This window comes from Peromyscus leucopus, chromosome 11, assembly GCF_004664715.2.
Source record: "Peromyscus leucopus breed LL Stock chromosome 11, UCI_PerLeu_2.1, whole genome shotgun sequence".
In the NCBI taxonomy this organism is placed as follows: domain Eukaryota; kingdom Metazoa; phylum Chordata; class Mammalia; order Rodentia; family Cricetidae; genus Peromyscus; species Peromyscus leucopus.
In genome coordinates, this window is record NC_051072.1 from 52,718,633 (window position 1) to 52,740,373 (window position 21,741).

Consider the following 21,741-nt stretch of genomic DNA (forward strand, 5'->3'; position numbering starts at 1 on the left):
AATACTGCTGACTCACTTTTGAATGGTGGCTTCCCTGTGTGGGATTCCCCAGTGGAGACCCTTTATACCCTCACCTGGAATACCCTCCGGGTGGGCTGCACAGATGGCATACGGAGTCCTTCCTTGTCTGTGTGCAGAATGTTTTCCAGGGAGAGTCCAGAGGCTTCTTCCCCAAGGCCTAGACAGCATGAGATGGTGGAGAGAGGCTTACCATTTCCTTCTTCAACCATTTGAATTTTACATCAGGAATGCCCTGGGTGTATCACACAGTAAGACTGCTTCCCCTTTCCAAGTTAGGGTTCATTTTAAAATTTCCAGTCTTCACAACCTTTCCAGCCTCCTTCAGCACATTCACCTGCTTTTCCTGTGGGCTCCTGGAGTGGAGAATTGGAAGGTGGTTGATCTGTGAGGCCACAGTACATTTGCAATTGATAGATGCATTTGGGCATTAGGAGGTGAATAAACTTTGGGAGTATTCAGCGGAGAGGGAATTACTTTCAATCAACTCACATGCCTGTACCGATTAGTCTCTTTCTCTATTAGGTTGAGGTAACAAGTGTTCTCTCTTTGGCTTGCTAAGGATACACCGAGTCTCTAACAAAGAAACAAGACTCCCTGGTGCACACTTATCCACAGCTTCAGAAAGTCCATATCAATGACTCGAGGGCTCGTCTTTTAAGACATTAGGCTCGTTAAGCCCATTATCATCTCCACTACCAAGAATTCCCCGTTGTAGTACCTTAAAAGTGTATCTGACCCCATCTCATCATTCCGCATGTTTCCAAAGGTCAACGGGGCTCTTGTGTTTTGATTTAGCTCAAGGAATACCTTTGGACTGTGAGAAGGCAAAGACCCCAGGAAATCAGTATGCATTTTCTCACCCTTGTCAGGCACCCCTCCCACGACAAAGCAGAACTCCCATGCTCTGTCATCAAAAGTTCTAAACCTAGAAAACAGACTTTATGAAAAACCCGGAGGGCTAGGGATATAGCTCAGTGGTACAGCACTTGTCTGGCATGTGCAAGTCCCTGGGGTCAATCTCCATCACTGTAAAATATAAATATAGGTAAAAATATAAAGTTCAGATACTAACACATCTGCACGTGAGATTCGCAAGTCCTCAATGGAGACTTTTTTAAAAAAAGGAATCTGAGGAGAGGCTAGAGGACAATGATGAAAACCAAACAACTCAGAGCCACGGCTGTAGCTCTCAAGACCTTTTGCCATCATTGTGAAAAACCAACCAGACTTGAGTGCCATTGCTTCTCCCGACAGGAAATAATATTGAACAGCCAAAAAACAGTATACCCAAAACCAAGAGGGAAAAAGCAAGGTACCTAAAAAAAAACCCAAAGTGCCCTTTATAACTTAAGGATGGTTATAGCAGTGTGCCATAACTTAAGGATGGTTACAGCAGTGTGCTGTAACTTAAGGATGACTATAGCAAGGTGCCATAGTTCTTATCCATTTGACTTAGCTTTGAACTCAGTAGATAACAGTCAATTTGTTTGTATGTGTGTGTGTGTGTTGTACAGATTCCTCGGAGTCAAGTTCAAGTCTGTAACTTTCAAAGATTCAGTGTTTAAGTCCTGCACCTTTGACGACGTGACCTCAGTCAACACCTACTTCAAGAACTGCACATTCATTGATACCCTGTTTGAGAACACAGGTAAGGTATGGCTCGCACTACCTGCGGTGGCAGCAGGGAGCCTTCGGAGGGCCTCTGTCTTGGCAGAACTGTCATAATCATGGGACCGTGGGGCCAGAGGCTCGTAGGGCAAGTGGAGATAAAAGTATGAATGGGCCGGTGCTGGTGGCAGCGCACGCCGGTAGGATTTGCTGAAGGAGGCGGAGGCAGGAGGATCACAAGTTCGAGGCCAGCCTGGGCTACACATTTGGCCAGGCGGTGGTGGCGCACGCCTTTAATCCCAGCACTCGGGAGGCAGAGGCAGGTGGATCTCTGTGAGTTCGAGGCCAGCCTGGGCTACCAAGTGAGTCCCAGGAAAGGCATAAAACTACACAGAGAAACCCTGTCTCGAAAAAAAAAAAAAAAAAAAAAAAAAAAAAAGTGTGAATGGACAATTCCCCCACATCAGGTTGAATCAAAGGCAAGCTGGCATTGTTTTGCTCTCTTGGATTTAATATGGAGGCTTACCCAAGTTCAAAATGGGCACAATTAATAAACAGCCTTTGGAGAAATACTTCTTAAAGCAAAGAATTGCCCTGAGGGTTTATTTGTTTTGATAATCTTAATTTCACAATTTGGTTCTTGTTTCAGTAAGCCGGTCTTAACTCTCCACTTCACAGAGGGAGCGGTATGTGGCTGTGCTCAGTAACTTAGAATGTTTTAGCCCTGAGTGTGCAATGGAGCTTCAGAAACCTCCCAGAGAAATAAAGGAAGCCGACAACCCAGTCTGGGGCACCAGACACTCACAGTCTCAGGCAGTTTTCACAGTACCTGAGGCTTAGAAAAGTTACGTGACTTGGTCACAATAAATGGCCTAGTAACCCTACTAACAACTAACCTTGGAGCCCTGGTCTGTGTGACTGTACTGTCCACGTTCTCCCATCCCCACATAGTTGTCTAGAATCACGTCCCAACCCTGCAGGAAGATGAGTGTCTGCTCTGTTAGCCATCCTGCCTTTCTGGCGCTCATTCAGGAGCCAGTTCTGCCCCCCACTCCAATGAGAAAGAGGCCAAGTGTTGCCTTCTAACCCGTTTGACCCCAGAAGAAGAGCTGTTCTGAGGGAGCGGAGGGTGAACTTCTGACCAGCAAGGAAGATGATGGGTCGGACCTGAGCTCCTCTAGCAGATCCTAACGCCACGTAAAATCCTTCTTGGTGAGATAAGTTCAGCAATAACAACAACAAGATGCATAGCATAGATGCCGATGACCTTCACGGGAGACTGGCCTTCATTCTCCTGTGACTTCATCTACATAGACCTTAAATTATAAACGCAGCTTCACGGGCTCAAAGGGAGTCCTGTTCCTTCTGTGTGTCTCAGAGGCCCTAAAAATGACAATGACGAGGTCAACCTAGGTATAATTTAAAACGGATTGTTTTTATAATTGTATCATATAGAACCTGTTGCAATAATATAATTAGCAAGGGCCAATAGTCATAGGGAATCAAGATAACTGGAAGCGTTAGTTAATTTCGTACCTTGTCCAACAAAGGAAGCCCTCCATGCGGCTACTTTGCAATGTCAGGTTCCAGACTAGCTCTCATGCTCCAGTGAGGAAACACAAAAAGTCAAGTCAGCCCCAACCATGGGATCCCCAAAGAATTGGCAGTCCTGTGATTCTCTTTGGACGTCTCAGTGAGATTTCTGTTACTGTCCATATCATGTCGCTTGCACCTGGCAAGAGCTTGATGGATTTTATTCATTCTTGTTTCCACAGATTTTGAGCCATATAAGTTCATCGACAGTGAATTTCAAAACTGCACCTTTCTTCACAATAAGACAGGATGCCAGATTACTTTTGACGATGACTATAGTGCCTACTGGATTTATTTTGTCAACTTTCTTGGGACATTGGCGGTGTTACCAGGAAATATTGTGTCTGCTCTCCTGATGGACCGAATTGGGCGCTTAACAATGCTAGGTGTGTGCTTACGTACTTCATTGAAAGAAAAACAGCTGTCCCTGTGATCTAGAGAGAACCTGGTTCCTACCTTGTTCCCTGTCCCTTAGAAATGCACACCCATAAGAAATCCCATAGAAAATCTCTTAATAATAAAAAGAAAGAAAGAAAAAGAAATCCCTTAGGTCTGGCATTAGGACTGAACTGTAGTGAAAATTGTGTCTAATTACATTTCATACGAGCAATCCCCATGAGTTACAGACTGAAAAACTTATTATGTGTAGCTAGTGTATATTTTTCCACTTAAGCAGATGAGTAAGGGATGATGTGCATTTGCACATGACACATTCAAAAGGCATTTAGACCGCCTTCCAGACAGGTGGGTACACTTGAACTTAAGTTCCATAGAGCCCAGTCTGCAGCTTCCCCATGGAACTGTCTTCTTGGGAGAGCTCTAAGACCCAAGGGCCCTCACTCTACCGAGATGACAGGAAACAATCTTTTGTCCTCTGTTGGCAGGTGGCTCCATGGTGCTCTCAGGGATCAGCTGTTTCTTCCTGTGGTTTGGCACCAGTGAATCCATGATGATAGGCATGCTGTGTCTGTACAATGGACTGACCATCTCAGCGTGGAATTCCCTTGATGTGGTCACGGTGGAACTGTACCCCACAGACCGGAGGTAGGCTGACATGGAACCACTAAAAGGTCATTACAGGGATAAGCAACCCATCATTCCCAAGGCAGTGAAAATCCACAAAATACCTAGCTTATGAATTTGTAGGTTTTGCTTGCATCTTTTAGAAGGATTCCGAGCAGGAGTTAATAGAACAGTAAAGAAATGTAATTATATCCATGATTTAACATGTTGGCTAACAATAGCAGGGAGCTGCAATGTCACAGTGAACGTTAGGATGTAATAGCCTGTCTTGGCCTCCATTTTGGGTACTTATCAGTCCTGTGAGGGTCATTACCTCACATTTGCAGGTACCTATACTAGCAACTATAAAGAGGTAGAAAGCGTCTCTTGATCTTTCTAGTCTGTTGGAAGAAAGCCTGATATATTGATAATTATAAAAAGGAGGGTGGAGAGATGTCTTAATGGGTAAAAGCACTTGCCCTGCCAAGTGTGAAGACCTAGACTCCACATAAATCAGAGCACAGTAGCACCCATCTGAAGTCCCAGTGCTTGTAGTGGGAGGTAGGAACAGGAGAATCCCCAGAAACTCAAAGATCAGCCAGCCTGGGACATGCTGCAGTGGACAACCGAAATACTTTCTCAAAGCAGAAAGAGGAAGCACCACCTGAGATTGTCTTCTGACCTCCGCAGTATACAGTGACTTACACATATTTGTGTACACACACACACACACACACACACACACACACACACACACACTTTTGAAAGATTTATATGTGCATTGGTGTTTTACCTGCATATATGTCTGTGAGCATGCCAGAACTCCCGGGAGTTATAGACTGTTGTGACATGACAATGTAGGACCCTGGTCCTCTGGAAGAGCAGCCAGTGCTCTTAACTGCTTAGCTATCTCTCCAGCACCACCCCACTCCCCCATTTCTTTAAGAAGAAGAAAAAGGTTGCAAGCCAGATGGTGGTGGCGGTGCACGCCTTTTATCCCAGCACTTGGAAGGCAGAGGCAGGAGGTTCTCTGTGAGTTTGAGGCCAGCCTGGTCTACAAAGTGAGATCCAGGACAGCCAGGGCTGTTAATACAGAGAAACCCTGTCTCAAAAAAAAAAAAAAAAAAAAGTTGCTGCTGGAATATTTACTCACACAATCCCCAAGAGACATGGATACTTAGGGCATCATATCAGAAGAGGCTGGGTAGAACTTCAGCAGTTAAATAATTACATTAAAAGCATAGAAGTCCTTAATGCAAGAAATCCAGAGTCTGCTTAAAGGACAACTTTATTAAGAAAGGAAATCTCACAAAACAAAACAAGGAATTGCCACAGGGTCCTGGAAAAGGTGAAGCACAGTCAATGCTGTTCTTCTCCAAGTCCTACTAGGGAGCAAAGAGAGAGCGCATCGGTGAATCTCAGGCCTTGAGGGTGCCGAGAGGCCACGCCCCAGGGACATGTACTTCAAGGTCATAGGCAGGTGGAACAGTTTACCTGCTGCATCTCTAGGGCTGCAATTCGGGGTCATAGAGCAGATATCCACTACAACATATGCCCTGTGCCATCTTTTATTTCATGCAAAATTCCCATGTTTTATTGCCATGGAAGCCCTCTGCACTGGAATATTATGTAGCCTTTGAGATGAAAGGGAGCTCTCCTCCAAAAGGGCTACACTGAGGCATTTGAGCTCTTGATTTATTACTGATCCTGTGATCCCTCTGACTTCATTTTCTCAATGTATTGACCATCCCTAGGTATATCCTGTACCAGGTAGACTCTCATATTTACTCCTCAGGAACATCTTTACATCTTTTCCTGACTTATAAGACCTGTATTGGTACCCGTATGCCTAACTTCCTATAGAACATCCAAAACACACAAGATACCTGCTTATCAAACATTCTCAGTCACATCACATTCTTAGTAAACTCTCTATCGTGTTCTTAGGCTTTGAGAGGAACCATATAATCTGCATACAGCATCCCCTTGACCCAGCCAACCTATGTTCACTCTCTATGTGTAGTGAATACACTGAGTTTTCCATCGTCAGCATCTCATTTTGAGAACTGGACCCTCAAGACTGGGCATTGACTGATCCATTCTAAATCATGCCCTCTGTGTTAAAGCCAGGCTGTGAGAGCCTCCTTCCCATTTGTTTCACATTGTGAGTTTGGTGGAATTTTAGATTAAATCAACTGGTCACATAACTCATAGGAGGATGAGTGATGAGTGTTCTCTTGGGGAGGGGCCCTGGCTTTGAAAAGGAAAAAAAGAAAAACTCAAGAATTGGATAGGCCTTACCCTGAGTAACATCAGGATGCACCGATTCTGTGGCTGGAAAGGTGAAACATCAAGTAAAGAGAAGATAAGCTCGCTGTATGTGTGTTTACTTGGGTCCTCCAGGGAGGGATTGCAAGAATTGGGTAAACCCTACATGATGTTTCCTCTCAGCAGAGGACAGGCACATGTCAGTTACATGGAGAGTTACATGGACATACAGTTACAGCGTGGTCTGGTTGGGTCACTGGGAGGAAGGGATGATGGTGGTTGCTGTGTCAGGGAAGGTTTCTTTGAAGAGGAGTGTCTGAACTTGGACTTGAAGAACAGTAGGTTACAGACACACAAGGAAGTGGGAAGAGCAGGGTAGTCTGAGAAATGCCACCTGAAAAGCCATGGAAGGAAGAGAACCAGCAAAGTTCAGCAGAAACTCAGTCATAGGGGCCAACCTATTGATTGTTGGGTGCTGAGAGAGGAGAGAGAGAGAGAGAGAGAGAGAGAGAGAGAGAGAGAGAGAGAGAGAGAACCAGACATGGGTTTAGAGTTCACATTAATGTCCAGAGAGGAGGCAGGATTCTTTCTTGCATTGTGCCCCAAGGAAGAAGATGTAATCTAGAGAAAATGTAGATGGGAAAAAGGAGAAGTAAGAATCCCACATGTTTATGGATACTCGGGGCTGGTTATATATTGGAATGAGGCAAAGGGGTTGTTATTTCTGTTTGCACAGTTGATTGGATGGTTGTGCCACACTGAGGCAGGGACACTCTGGGGGAGCAGAACATTCCAACTGGAGTCAGGGAGATAATGAGTTCCATTTAGAGGAGGTTGAATTTTCATGTCTTCATGGAGCTGTCCGATGGGCCTTTGAATATTTATGTCGGAAGCAAGAAGATGCCTCAGCTGGGCATAGATCCCACGGACTAATTGATCCAACAGATACTTAGGGAATGCATTTCATGTGCCAGAGTGGTTTCAGTCACTGAGATGCAGTAGTGGCCAGACAGCAAGCCTGGGCTTAATGGAGCCTACACTCTGGTTTGGAAAAGACAATCAATAAACTGCTAGATAAGTAAAGGAGACGTAGCATATCATCAGTCGGTGCTGAGTGATATAGAGAAAGACAAAACTACCAAGGGGAATTGAGACTGCTGGCATGAAGGAGGGGTGTGGAGTCGATAGTGGGGATCCAGGGAGATGTAGATCCTATAAGGTGACATTTGAGTAGATACTTGGCATAGGTGACATTAAGTGACAAGGCCCTAAGAGCGTGAGGGGAGAGATCAATTAGCGGAGGGACTGAACTGGGCATATCCACATCTCGATGTCCCTATCCTCACCTTTCTTTTTAATCCCTCTTCTTGTCAAAACTGCAGACTTCTCTCAAATCCTAAGTGTAGCCATGTTGGCCTTGTGTGCTCTGGCACATTGCGCTTCTCTTGGCCAGCCTGCCTTCCATCTCGCCGGTGGCTTTCTGCTGCCACCATGTGGCCATGGCAGAGTTCTTCTGTTCGCACTGCCTGTGTCCTTCAGCCCTTCCCTCCCTGGAGCTCCAGCCGGGGACCACACCTGGGAGGCGATGTAATCTGAGCTCGCACAGCATTGCTCAGGCCTCCAGTCCCAGAGCAGGTCCGTCTTCCGAGTCTATATCCTTCCTGCAGTGGGTTCCTGTCTTTCCCTGGCCCCTGGCCTCCTCCTTCCTGGGCTCTCATGGGCGCACAGTTCAGATAGGACCCCAGAAGAGGTTCGAAAGTAAAACCCTGGAGGCTCACACCTGCTACCCTCTGCTAGTCTTGATGGTCAAGCTGTCAGCCGGGTCTGTGGGATTTTTTCTCATTCTCCGTGAGCTGACATCAAACCACTGACCAGAGTTAACCCCTTCACTCCCTCCTCTCAGGACTTCCAGTTCAGATAGATATTTTCATTTCTTTCCACAGCCGACCTGTAATCCTGACGCTTACTGACCATGGGTGTCTGTAGGGAGACCACTCAGCCAGCCTGTGCCTCGATGGGCCCTTCTCTTGCCCACATTCCCGTTGTTACCGCCATCATCTGCTGTTCTAGAGTAGCTGTTTTTTAGATTTTGATATGAAGGACTATTTGAATTACCTAACCAACCCATGTATTCCTGGTTGACTTTGCTCTATGTACCATATCATCACATTATACCTGTTTGCATTTTTCCGTACATTTACATTTTTCCATTGAACAAACATGGTTGCCTGTATCTATCATCCCAGCGCTGGGGAAACTGAGGCAGGAGGATTGGGATTGCAGATTTTAGGCCAGCCTGGGCTACATAGACAATTCCAGGCCAGCCTGAGCTATACAACATGACCCTGTCTCTGAAAAAAGAAGGGGAACATGAGGGAACGGGGAGTTACCACAATCCCACTACTACAGTGTAGTGCGAGCAGAGCCTGCTGTGTGTGAAAACAGGATGGAGGAGAAACAGATGCGGGAAAACACTCACCCAGCTCATTCTGGAGCTCTGGGGAAGTCACCTCTCTCTACTCCGGGTACTGAACAAGTCCTTGCATGAAAGGGCCACAGGCATCATGATATAGTAACAACACAACCACTGGCTTGTCAGCTCATCAGGCGTCTGAGTCCTTATTAAAATATAGGATGCAGAGCATGTGTGCTGTGGACCTGGAGTCCCACCAAGAGTACCATACTGCTAGTTTGAATCTGCTGGTCTTGGGGGATGCCTGATTGCCCACTGTGTTAAGGACAGGGCATTCTTTCCAATCAACTGCATGCCCTAAACTCTGCTCATATCACCAGTGAAAACCCATCCTCCCCCTTTGCCAGCTTCTAAAATGATACATCTACTGCAACCATTGCCTGCCTGCTGACTCCTGATGAACTGCCTTTAAAGTCTGTGCTATACGTCAGTGAGCCACACCATTGAGCGCATGACAATGGGACATTAGTTGACTATTTACTGTTTACTATCTGACACTAACTCAAGAATTGGTTTCTTAAGAATGGGACTTTGTCTTCCTCATTTGCTGAGTGAATGAGATGCACATCTTCAGCTGAGCGTGGAGGCCCATATATCAGAGCTTAGAAGTCAACGTGGGAGGTGAGGAGCACAAGTTGATGGCCAGTCTAGGTTACATAGACTCTGTCTCAGAAAAAAAAAAAAAAAAAAAAAAAAAAAAAAAAAAAAAAAAAAAAAAAAAAAAAAACCTTATACAAAAAGAGGAGGAAATGAGCTCTGTGAAATTTACCTGGGAAGGGACTATCACGTTCCTCTAAACCTGAGGCCAAGCTTCCTCACCTCTGAAGTAAGCCACTCAGACCAGTTGTGTGGGCTTCTCTCCACTGACCCATAGTGTCCCCCTTCTAATTGTGCCACCGTAGTCCTTGATCTCTGGATCTGAGGTTGTCAGCTTCCTCCCTCACACAGCATTGCCTGCTCCTGCTGGAGACCTGTTCCTGCTCCCTCTGCTGCACCCGTCATGTGGTCTTCGTTGAGGTTTCTATTGCTGTGAAGAGACACCATGACAACGGCAACTCTTATAAAGGAAAGCATTTAATTGGGAGGCTTGCTTACAGTTCACAGGTTTAGCCATTATCCTCGTGGTGGGAAGCAAGGCAGCATTCAGAGACATGGTGCTGGAGAGGTGGCTGAGAGGTCTAATCCTACACAGGCACCAGGAAGTGGTCTGAGTCACCAGGCGGTATCTTAAGCATATATGAGACCTCAAAGCCTGCCTCCACAGTGACACACTTCCTCCAACAAGACCACACCCACTCCAACAAGGCCACACCTCCTAGTAGTGCCACTCCCTTTGGGGGCCATTTTCTTCCAAACTACCACATTCCACTCCCTGGCCCCCAAAGGCTTGTAGTCATATCATAATGCAAAAATGCGTTCAATACAACTTTAAAAGTCCCCGTTGTCTGTAACAGTCTCAAACTTATTTAAAAGTCTAAAGTTCAAAGTCTCTTCTGAGATTCATGCAATCTCTTGACTGTAATCCCTTATAAAATAAAAATTTAAAAAAGCAGATCACATACTTCCAACATATAATGGGATAGGATATACATTACTGTTCCAACGCATAGGGAAGGGAGCTTATTAAGGAAATATTGGATGAAAGCAAGACCAAAATCCAGCTGGGCAAACCTCAAACTCTGCATCTCCATGTCCGATGTCAAAACGCTCTTCAGATCTCCACCTTCTTTCATCTTTGTTGACTGCAGCACACTTCTTTCTCTTGGGCTGTTTCCACTTCCTGTCAACAGCTCTCCTCGGCACGTATCTCCCCTGACTCTAGCATCTCCAACATCTTGGGGGTTCCAAGGCAACCCAGGCTTCAACTTCACAGCTTCATGTAGTGGCCTCTCCAGGCCTCCATTCAGGGGCACCCCTGACACATGCCTGACCTTAGCAGCTTTCCTTAGTCAGAGGCAAATTCCATAACTCCTTTATTCTATCTTTAACTCTAAAACCAGAACCACGTGGCCAAAGGTGCCAAGTTTTCCTGCTTACTGGGGTTGGAACATGGCTCTCTTGTACAATTACTTCTTCACCAGCTTTTTGTTTTCAAAAGTTTCCTTCAATGCTGAAGCTTGGCTGTCCAGAAACTTGCTCTGTAGACCAGGCTGGCCTCAAACTCAGAGATCCACCATCTTGTGCCTTTCTGAGTGCTGGGATTAAAGGCATGCACCACCACACCTGACTCTAAGCTTTTCTTTCATTCCTTTTCACAAATTGGAAATTTAGCTAGGTAAGCTCTTACACTGAGGTCACCACCCCATTTATTCCATTTCTTAATCTGTTTATCTCCTTGAATACAGGACTTAGCTCCATTCCACTTTCTGGTGCTCCTTCTCTCCTCAAATTTTACATTTCTTGCTCATTTTTATTATAAATCTTCACTAAAGTTACCACTAATAACCACCCAACAGAGTCTCTACTAGGCTGTTTTGAGATTTCCTCTGCCAGCTGAATTAATCCAAAACTCTTCACTTTAGCCTCAGGCAGACTCTTCAGACAGGGGCCACATTCTTCACCTAAATATTACAAGAATGATCTCTAGGTCACATATTTAATATTCTTCTCTGAAGCCTCTTGAGCCAGATCCCTACAGTTCAAATCACACTCAGCACCATTGTCTTCGATGATCCTACTAGGATGGCCCATTAAACAGCATTCAAAGCATTCAATTGCTTTTCCAATCCATCGTCCTAAGGTCCATATTCCTTCAAACAAAAGCATGGTCAGGCCTATCACAGCAATACCCCACTGCTGGCACCAGCTTCTGTCTTAGGGTTTCTGTTGCTGTAAAGAGAAACCATGACCACCGCAACTCTTATAAAGGGAAACGTTCAACTGGGAAGGCTCAGAGTTCAGAGCGTTAGTCCATTATCCTCATGATGGGAAGCAAGGCAGCATGCAGGCAGACATGGTGCTGGAGAGGTGGCTGAGAGGTCTACATCTGGCACAGGCAACAGGAAGTGTTCTGAGTCACCAGGCAGTATCTTAAGCATATATGAGACCTCAAAGCCCACCTCCACAGTGACATCCTTCTTCCAACAAGACCACACACACACTCCAACAAGGCCACACCCCCTAATAATGCCACTCCCTTTGGGGGCCATTTTCTTCCAAACCACCACATATATGGCGGAAAGAAAGCCTGTTCAAAATCCAGGTGCAAGTCCTGTTAGAAATCAGCTGGACAACTGGGACAAGTTCTTTTGCCTTCCTGGGCCTTGTTTTTCTCATCTGTGAATTGGACAGCAAATGAGATGCTGTGCTGAGTATTTTAGATGTTAACTTTACCCAATGCTCTAAAAGACTAGTTATTCCTACCTCATTGCAGAGGAGGGAACAAGACCTAGACATGAAAATAACTTGTCTAGGGTAACTTAGTCTCAGCCCCAAATGTAGGTCCCTGCCTTTTCAGGAAGCTTGAGGCACAGGTCCTGGGGTCTGTGTTTAGGAAGATTTCCTGGAGCCAGCCAGGGAGGGTGGCACATGCCTGTAATCCTACTTGGAAGGCTGAGATTGGAGGGTTGCAAGTTGGAGAACTGCCTGGGCTATGGAATGAGTTCAGGGCCAGTCTGGACAATTTAGTGATCAAGAAACATCAGCAGTAACAACAACAAAACCCTCAAATAAAAAGCAGCAACAACAAACCAGAAATCCAAGGGTTGTTGGGCTACACAGCAGCATGAATGGTTCTTGACCTCAGATGAACTCCCATTTGCTGCCCAGCATTCTTGGTCATTCTATTCTTCCTCAACCTGGCCCAGGTCCACACTTTCTAACCAGGTTTATCAGATTCAGCGATAAGACACAAAGGCTCTCATTATTACCGAGGTTTCATGGCAATATTTTATTTCAGCAGGTGCAAGCAACAGGAAGCCCCTTGAGTGTAGAGGGACTTTGGGGAGGGGATGGACAGCCACCTTGAGCCTAGGGAGTCTGCTCAGACCACAGCTTATGGGGAACATTTTTTCCCACCTGAGGGAGTGAGGAAAGCAGGTTGGTGGGGGTTCAGGCTGACACGTAGCCTCATTGAGGAAGATGCTGCCCTTTTCAGTAAGACAAATATTCTCCATTAAATATCAGACATCAGTGGAGGGACAAGTATGTAGTTCAGCAGCAGAGCCCATAACTCACGTGTACCAGAGTTCAGTCCCCACCACTCACACAGAAACAAAGGACGAGCAACTGAACCCAGCCTTCTGACTTGAGAATACAGACTGATTATTTGCTCTGAAAGAAACAAGATGGTATTTTGGCATCAACAAACAAATAGCATCCAACTAATACCCAGTGTCCAAAATTGCCCATTTGAATGCTTCAAAAATCTACTTCTAACACACTTGGATGCATTCTGGAAATTGCTCATTCACCAAGTATCACAGGCATCCTCATGCCTTTGAGAAAGGTTCATGGGGAACAGCTGCAAGGACTGTGCAGCCCCCTCCAGATGGAGCTGGACTCTACGTCAGGAAATGCCCAGGGGGGTTGCAGCAGGCAAGTGTGTGAGAACAGTGGTGTGGGCAGAAGCCTCAATGAAGGGACCCTGAGGCGCTAGGAGAGAGGAGACACTGAGTTAGGGAGAAGCCGGGCAGCGCGTGACAAAATTATTAACTAGATATGTATGTCACGTGGGAAACAGACCGAACAGGGACAGGAGTCAGTGTGCTGGCTCATGGCTTGGAATCCTCGAACTCTGGAGCTGTGGCAGGGTTGTTGCAGGGTAGCCTGGGCTACAGAGAGAGACCCTGTCTCCAAACAGACAGAGTGGGGAGGTTGGAAAGATCTGGTGGGGGGTGATCGGAATACATTGTAGCACAGGCTACCCAGGCCAAGGGGAGCTCTTTCCTCTTAGTTCTCTTCCATCTCTCTCCTCACATGTCTCATAGACACAAGCTCCCAGTCTCCACTAAGCAGCATCCTCAACACTTTTCCTGGCTGCTCTGTGCCGCCTGACGCTTCCTAGCGAACACAAAGTCTGCTGTGTATTTGAGAGGGCCGATTGCAGGATCATTGAGGTTACCCCCCCCCCATTTGGAAACCTCACTAGCCAAAGCTGCAGTGAGAGAAATGATGGTTACATGCTAAATGAAACATGCAAACACACACACACACCATGAGACAAAACCTCATAGGAGTGATTTTCAAAAAGAAAGCAAACTTGTATAAAAGCTCTGCTTGTGATCATTTGTGTGACTGGAAACAGGGCAGAAAGGGATTCGGAGAGGAAAACGATTTGTTGGCGGAGGGGAAATGCATGTTTTCTTTTGCAGTTACCTTTATTGTTTAACAGTACAGCCAAGTCAGTTTCAAAATGCAAACACCCCTGGTGAAAGTAACAATGTTCTCAGTCCTGGGCACATCTTGGGGTCATAGAGTTTCTGAAAAAATACCAATGCCTAAACCTCAAGAGAGCAATGACATCAGAACCCCTGTGGGTGTGTCCCCTTGCCACTGCTGTGGAGCGTTGCTGTTTGTGTTTTGTTTTATGTTTTTGCTTTGAGACAGGATATCACTTATGTAGCCCAGGCTACCCTAATCTTGCAGTTCTCCTGCCTCTGCTTCCCACGTGCTGGACTTATAGGCATATGCCACCATATCCAGGTGGCATTGCTGTTTGAAAAGCTCCCAAGAGTGCTCGGGTTGAATGGCATCAGGCAGTGGAGTGTTTGTACCTGCCCACATACCTTGGATCAGTCAGCTGGCCATCCTAACCCTAGGTTGGCGCCCGCTGTGTACAAAGGCAGGAAAACATGAGCTTAGAGCTGGAGAGAGATAGCCTATTTGGCATTAAAGGAGTCTTTGGGGTGTGGTAAGGTGGACTGAGTAAGTTCCATGAGATAAGATAAGTAAGTTGTGTGTGTGTGTGTGTGTGTGTGTGTGTGTGAGAGAGAGAGAGAGAGAGAGAGAGAGAGAGAGAGAGAGAGAGAGAACCCTGTCTATATATTATCCTTCACCAGAAGATCTCCAACTGTCCCGGTGAGGCTGGTCTTGTTCCCATGCATCCCTCCTGGGACATCTCCCCCATTTGTGCCCAACCCAAGTCAGACATTCCTCATCCTCTGCCTGGGTCCTCATGCTCACAGCAGTCCTCATCCTCTGCACCTGGTGGGTAGGTTGTCACCATCTGTCCTCACCTGTTTCTGCGAAAAGAGAACTTCCAGTTCTGTAGTGAGTGCCACCTAGGGCAGCGCTTGGCATGTAAGAGATGCACGATTGCTTGATGCCAGGCATAATGCTGCCCATCTGTAATCTCAGCACTCAACGGTGGGAGCAGGAAGATGGAGAGTTCAAGGCTAGCCTGGTACATAAACAAATAAAATTTAAAAAGCACTTAGAGTGACTATTAAATTAATATAAATAAATGCATAGGAGAATATGTACATAGGTGTGCGTGTGCACTTGAGATAAATTTGCTTAACAAACACGCAAGGGTGTTTAGGCCAGTTAGCATTATAGTTTGTGAAATCAAACAGGTTCCGTGTCAAAAGAGCTCTTGCGCTGCCCTGGGAAACTAGCCTTTGTTCACAGTATTGTTTCTGAGACAAATGAAATCCGTGTGTGTTTTAAATAACCCGTTTCCAGATGAATGTTTACATTGAAATGCAGGCTTGATTTAAGCATAGCCTGTACTTTTCCAGATGCCCCATGCTGAGTCTTGAGTATTCTTTTTATAACTTCTATGGATCACTTGACTAGGCCGATGGGAAAAATCTCCTTCCAGAAGCTCAGCCTAGAAGGCTTCCCTTTTCCCTTTTGGCAGGTGACATCTATGCACAGAGTGTGGACTCCACTATCCCAGACCTCTGCAAAGTGCATCAGCTACTTTTTCCCTAATAATTTCATGAGTAGGTGGGGCAGGTATTCAGCACGTTAAAGCAAGGGCTAATCATGGTGCCTGACACATGCTAGGCATGGCCCCAAGTCCTGCAAATCTTCACTTTCTCCCTTTCATCCAAAACATAAGCAGCCCTCTGCACTAAAGTACAGAGAAAGGAGCTGACTGTTAGGACAGTGCCAGTCTGCCTGGCTACACCGTGTAGTGTGGGTCCATTGAAGAAAGAAGGCACTCCCAAGATGAAATTTTAAGGCCTATGTGGCAGCAGGAAGGTCCAACCTCTTCTGATGGACTGAACGCCAAACAGCCATACCAAGGTGCATTTATTGAAAGTTACACAAAGTATTTCCTCATACCGAGGTCTCTAATCTTGATTCACAAATGTCTTACTGAAGAAGAGCATCACATGCCTCCATGGCTCTAGTCCTTTATTATGTATCGTGTGCAGTGCAATACAGAAAAATACAGGAGCCTCGGGTGTGCCTGAGGTGTCCTGTGACCAAAATCATGGGATGCCTGCAAAGCCCCTTCAGCAAAACAGTTCTACAGATCACAGGAAACTATCACTGTTTTCCACAAGGATTCTTCAAGGTCAAAGTACTTCTAAAAAAACACAGTTGTGGGCCGGACGGTGGTGGCGCACGCCTTTAATCCCAGCACTCCGGAGGCAGAGGCAGGCGGATCTCTGTGAGTTCGAGGCCAGCCTGGGCTACCAAGTGAGTTCCAGGAAAGGCGCAAAACTACACAAGAGAAACCCTGTCTCGGGGAAAAAAAAAAAAAAAAAAAAAAAAAAAACACAGTTGTTTGTTCTAATGTCTACTCCATACAGTGATTTTGCTAAATTCTTGCAACAGCAGTCTCCCTCCATCCACAATGGAGGCAGCGATTATCTTTTCCCAACCTCCATTAAAACACAGAATGGGGCTGGGAGATGGCTCATCAGTAAAGTGCACCAACTGCTCTTCCAGGGGACCTGGGCGTGATTCCTAGTGCCCAACACCTGGCTTACAGTGGTCTGTAACTCTAGTTCCAAAGGACTAGACGCCCTCTTCTGGCTTCCTTGGACACTGTATCCAAGTGTCCATACATATAAACATCCATACATATAAAATAATACAATAAAAATTTAAATGCATCATCAAGCAATGCAAATCAGCTAGAACCCACTAAATTGTGGAATCCTCCAAAGAATCAGCCAAGTTTCGCCTTGGGGGAGAGCACCTGGATGGAATGGGGAATGTGGCTAGTGTAGGGAAGGGATTTATGTGTTAAAGATGTGTGTAAGCAATAATGGAGAACGAAATCTGGCAGGAGAGAAGTGCAGGGGGGCAGGGCTTAGAGAGAGATTTCTCTCTCCCCTTTTGATGATTGCTGGGTAAGAGGAGGCAGGAAAATATCTTGGTCTGAAAAAAAATACGGGGCCCAGCCTTCTGCCGAGAAGTCAGGTGGAGCCCCACCAGCTCCACGTCCCTTGCCCTCAAGGGACTTTGTGAGCTTGAAATGATAGGCAGAAGCCATGGCCTCACTTTAAGGAAAAGCAGAGACAAAATGAATGAAAGCTTAAACTGTAGAGACAGCAGATCACCCCTGGGAAGACTTGCTTTTAGTTTTTCTAACACAGCTGGGCCTCGGCTGTATCGAGCCTCACACTCTCCAGCTGCAGATATTTGAAGGAATAATTTACGTACTCTGAGAAGGGCAGGCATGAGTTCTTGAATGCTGACACTGAATTTTCATCTGAAGCACTGCCTCAGCTTGGGAAAGGAAGATGGAGATGGTCAGGAAATAAGGATTTGATCATCTTCCTCAGAATCCTTGGGTACCAGATGCTCCCAGTGCCAAAGTCACCCATGCCACCCAGACATTTCCAGAAGTCATCCGGTCCCCAGCTCCAGTTCCAGCGATGTGAGGAGACAGACAGCCCTCCACATTGTATACCCTGTTCCAGGTCATAGCAGAGGGTCATGGCTTGGCAACATATGGTTACTCTAGCCTAGTTGTAAATCCTGCATGAGTCATTCTGAAGCTTGGGTGCCCTAGACTTCATCATGTGAGGAGAATGTTTTCCTCTTCCTTATCAGGGACACACACACTCTAGCTGTTTTCCCCAGCAGGATGTCCTTTATCTTAACACCAGACGATGAAAGGGACAGTTCATGACAGTTTGTCAGGCAAAGGACCACAGAGTCCCAGGGCTTGGGAGAGGGCAGGATGGACAGGTGGCGCTCAGCAGATTTTTAGGGCAATAGAGCTATTATTCTGAGTGCTGCCATATTGTGTGGCAAATGTCATTAGCTGCTTGGCGATCCCCCCAGGAGGACCAACACCCAGAGTGAGTCTAGTGTGGATGGTGAGCCTTCACTAATGACGGTGTTAGTTAATGTTAGTCCATCGAGGCGCCTGGATAGAATGGGGACCCAGCTTCTGAAGGGACCCGGGTTGTATAGGATAAGGACTGACGTGTTAAAGATGTGTCTAAGCAATCATTGAGAACAAGGTCTGGCTGGAGAGACGTGCAGAGGGCGGAGTTAGCAGAGAGGCAGCACACCATATCGCTCTTCCCTTTTGGTGAACCCCTTGCTCTCTCCACACCAGTGCTTTAGGTCAGGGGGAAAATTGAGCATGTAGGGGTTCTCTCTACTTATTTGGGGTTTGTTTTTGTTCCTTGCTGCTCAGTTTTAGATGTGTGCGAGCCAGCAAACTCATTGGCAGAGTGCGTTAGCACCCAGCTCAGGCTCCTGAGCTCAGGAGTGAAGGGGTGAGGGACACGGGTTCCTTTTCAGTGGAGTAGCAAGCGGCTGACTGCTTAGGAACCACAATACATTTTTCGGGTTCTGAAAACACACAGTGCAGAAAATATCGCTACTGTATGAGCTGGGATGAGCAGTTGTCAAAGGGAAGCCCAGACTTACAGATCAGTCAGACACAAAATGTGTCCTCACGGCTTCATTCCGAAGCCTGTGAGGTTCAGTGTCCCTTGTGAGTTAAAAGAAAAAGTGCCCTAAAATTGCTGTACATTTAGTCTGCCTTTAATCCCCACCCACACTCAGCGAGAGGCCAAAACACAGCGAACTGGTAGACTGTCAGAGGGAAACTCACATGCTCTCATAACGTCAGTGGGAGACGTAAAATCATGAGCAAAATTCAAGTTTCCTGCCCAGGACACAGAAAAACACCCAATACATGAATACTAAATAAATGAAGTTTGTTTTTTTTTTTTCCCCAAAGAATATTCATGTCAGGGCTGAGGGTAGAGCTCAGTGATTGATAGGACAAAACTTAGTGGGTCTGAGGCACTGGGTTCGATTCCCAGAGGGAGAAAAAAGAAATGAGGCAAGGTGGGGGAGGGGAGGAACAGGATGAGAAGAGAGGGGAAACCTCACATGCCTGAGTATCTTAGATGCTAACAGAAAACGGACAAGATCTCTAGGCCCACAATCTGATTCTCTGCAGCATTTCCTTAGAGCTGTCTCCGCAGAGAATTCTGATGAGGCTATGATAGTGTGTGTATGTGTGTGTGTGTGTGTGTGTGTGTGACATGTAGAATATGTGCACGTGCTATGTTGGAGTGGAGGACACAGGGTGTTGTCTTCTCCTGTTACTCTCCTACTTTCTGTCTTTCCTTTTTTTTTTTTTAACTTTTGGACTCAGGGTCTATCATTGAACCAGAAGCTCACCAGCTCACCATTTGGGCGAGTCTGTCTGGCCAGAGAGTCCCCCAGCATCTGCCTTCCCCTCTCTGGCCCCCAACCCCTCTCCAACACTGGAGTTACAGGCATGCGAAGCCATGCTATTGTTACATGAACTCTGGGGCTTTGAATTCAGGCCCTCTTGCTAACGCAGTGGGCACGTACTGAGCCATCACCCAGCCGGTGGTGGTACCACATGAGCTTACTGTGGACCACCTTGCTCATTCCTAATGCTGGACACTACTAATCTGAAAGCCAGGTGCCTGTAGATTTCAGATTGTAAAGCACTTTGGACTTCAAATTTCTGGATTAAAAAGTATTCAACTAGGAATGCCTACACACATATTCCAGACTCTAACCTGAAACATTTAAGGTCCCAAACATTCCAGATTAGGGATGCTCAAGCTATATTTGTTTTCTTCCTGCTATCAAAAACATTAGGGATGAAAGTCTGGCAGATCACCTTCTTGGTACCTCAAAGAGGAGGACACGCCTCCATTATCCCTGAAAATTCAATTGACTTTGTTTAAAAATCAAGCACATTATACTGACCTGGCAGCAAATACCCATAATCCCAGTTCTCAAGATGCTGAGACAGGAGAATTATAAATTCAATGCTAACTGGTTCCCACAAGGTCTCTGACCTCAACATATATTTCATGGTAAGCCTGCCCACCTTAACACACATGAACATACACAGCAGATGAATAAATGAAAAATAAATGAGTATAAAAAGTAAAATCTAGAATATTCATTTTGATAACTAATAAGAATTTGGAAATAAAGATAAGTCTAAAGAAACCCATTGCCATATCATTGTATTTCATTCTGGAACAAAATTTGAATTTCCTTCTAAATACAGGTATCACTGAAACTATGGACCCTTACTAAAACAAAATAACAAGTCACTTTTGTAAAGAGATGAGACCTTGCTAGATCGCACAGTCCCACTCCCTGGGGCCTTTGCCGAGGACAAAGAAGGTGGCCCAAACTGGGCAGAGGCAAGCCGGCTTCTCTATCCTGAGAGGATTTATAGAGAGTGGTGTTGACTTTTACTTAGTAGAACCTTCCTTCCAACACCCAATGGGCCAAGACAGACCTTTTTAATTCCATTCCGGAATAAGAGTCAGTAGAACAGTGAGGAAGTCCACAGGAGACCGGACACACTACCCACAGCTGGCTTCTCGGCCTCCACATTTGCTAACACGCACCTCATTATCTGCTCCGCTGACACACAGCCCAATCTCCTTCAAGACCATTGGAAATGGCTGCGTGGGACGTGCGCGTCTAACGCTGGACTCCCGCGTGTCGTTTGCTGAACCTTGCCCGTGTTTCTTTCTCTTGCAGAGCCACGGGCTTCGGCTTCTTGAACGCGCTCTGTAAAGCTGCGGCGGTCCTGGGAAACCTGATATTTGGCTCCCTGGTCAGCATTACCAAAGCAATCCCCATCCTGCTGGCTTCCACCGTGCTCGTGTGTGGCGGACTCGTGGGGCTGCGCCTGCCCGACACACGAACCCAGGTTCTGATGTGACGGAACAAAAGCCATCTCTTCCCACCGTGGGTCGGTCCTGCTGCCTGCCTGACTCGAGGCTGCAGAGATTTTTGTGTATAGAAAGGCGGCCGGGTATCAGAACAAACTTTTGCTGTGACTTAAAAGTGTAGCTGCGTATCGTCTTGCCCCTCCAATGTGACTTTGCACTGTTTTGGTTTTTTCCAGGCGTTGTTATCTCTATCTAACCGTGATCCTCCTGCCTCCCCGTACCCCGTGGAAGTGTTCCTAAAATGTTCCAGTCAGCCTGGCTTTCCTGGCGACTCTGTTCACTGACACTGAGAAACTAAAAAGTCTGTGCTGGTGTAGGAATAGACTCTGCCCCTGACGCATCATTAACAGGAAGTTTAAGTTGGCATAATTGAGTTGGTGCTGAGGAAAGGGATTTCTTTCTTTTCTTCCTTCCTTTCTTCCTTCCTTTCTTCCTTCCTTCCTTCCTTCCTTTCTTTCTCTCTCTCTTTCTTCCTTCCTTTCTTTCTTTCTCTTTCTTTTTTCATACAGAGTGAAATTTCCTGTTTACTTAGAAAAAAGAACACCCAGCCACTCTATTACAACAGGGTGTTTCGAGAAAATTGTATTACACCAAGCATGCCTGGGGCGGGGCTTTTTCAGGCAGGACGGGTTAAGGTGACTCTGCTAGAAAAAAAAAAAAAAAAAAAAA

General features: G+C 46.1%; 1 protein-coding gene across 2 annotated transcripts in view; it reads left to right on the forward strand.

Annotated features, from left to right (window-relative positions):
• Sv2c (synaptic vesicle glycoprotein 2C) overlaps positions 1–21,535 on the forward strand; it is a 179,509-nt gene extending 157,974 nt beyond the window's left edge. The window contains exons 10-13 of one of the 2 annotated variants that reach the window (XM_028871674.2): positions 1,536–1,669; positions 3,405–3,608; positions 4,107–4,266; positions 20,879–21,062. In XM_028871674.2, the coding sequence (XP_028727507.1) occupies positions 1,536–1,669; positions 3,405–3,608; positions 4,107–4,266; positions 20,879–21,062 (682 nt within the window). Of the gene's footprint in view, positions 1–1,535; positions 1,670–3,404; positions 3,609–4,106; positions 4,267–20,878 lie in introns of both variants that reach the window. The other variant, XM_028871676.2, reaches the window with a different exon arrangement.
• Positions 21,536–21,741: the final 206 nt, after the last annotated feature.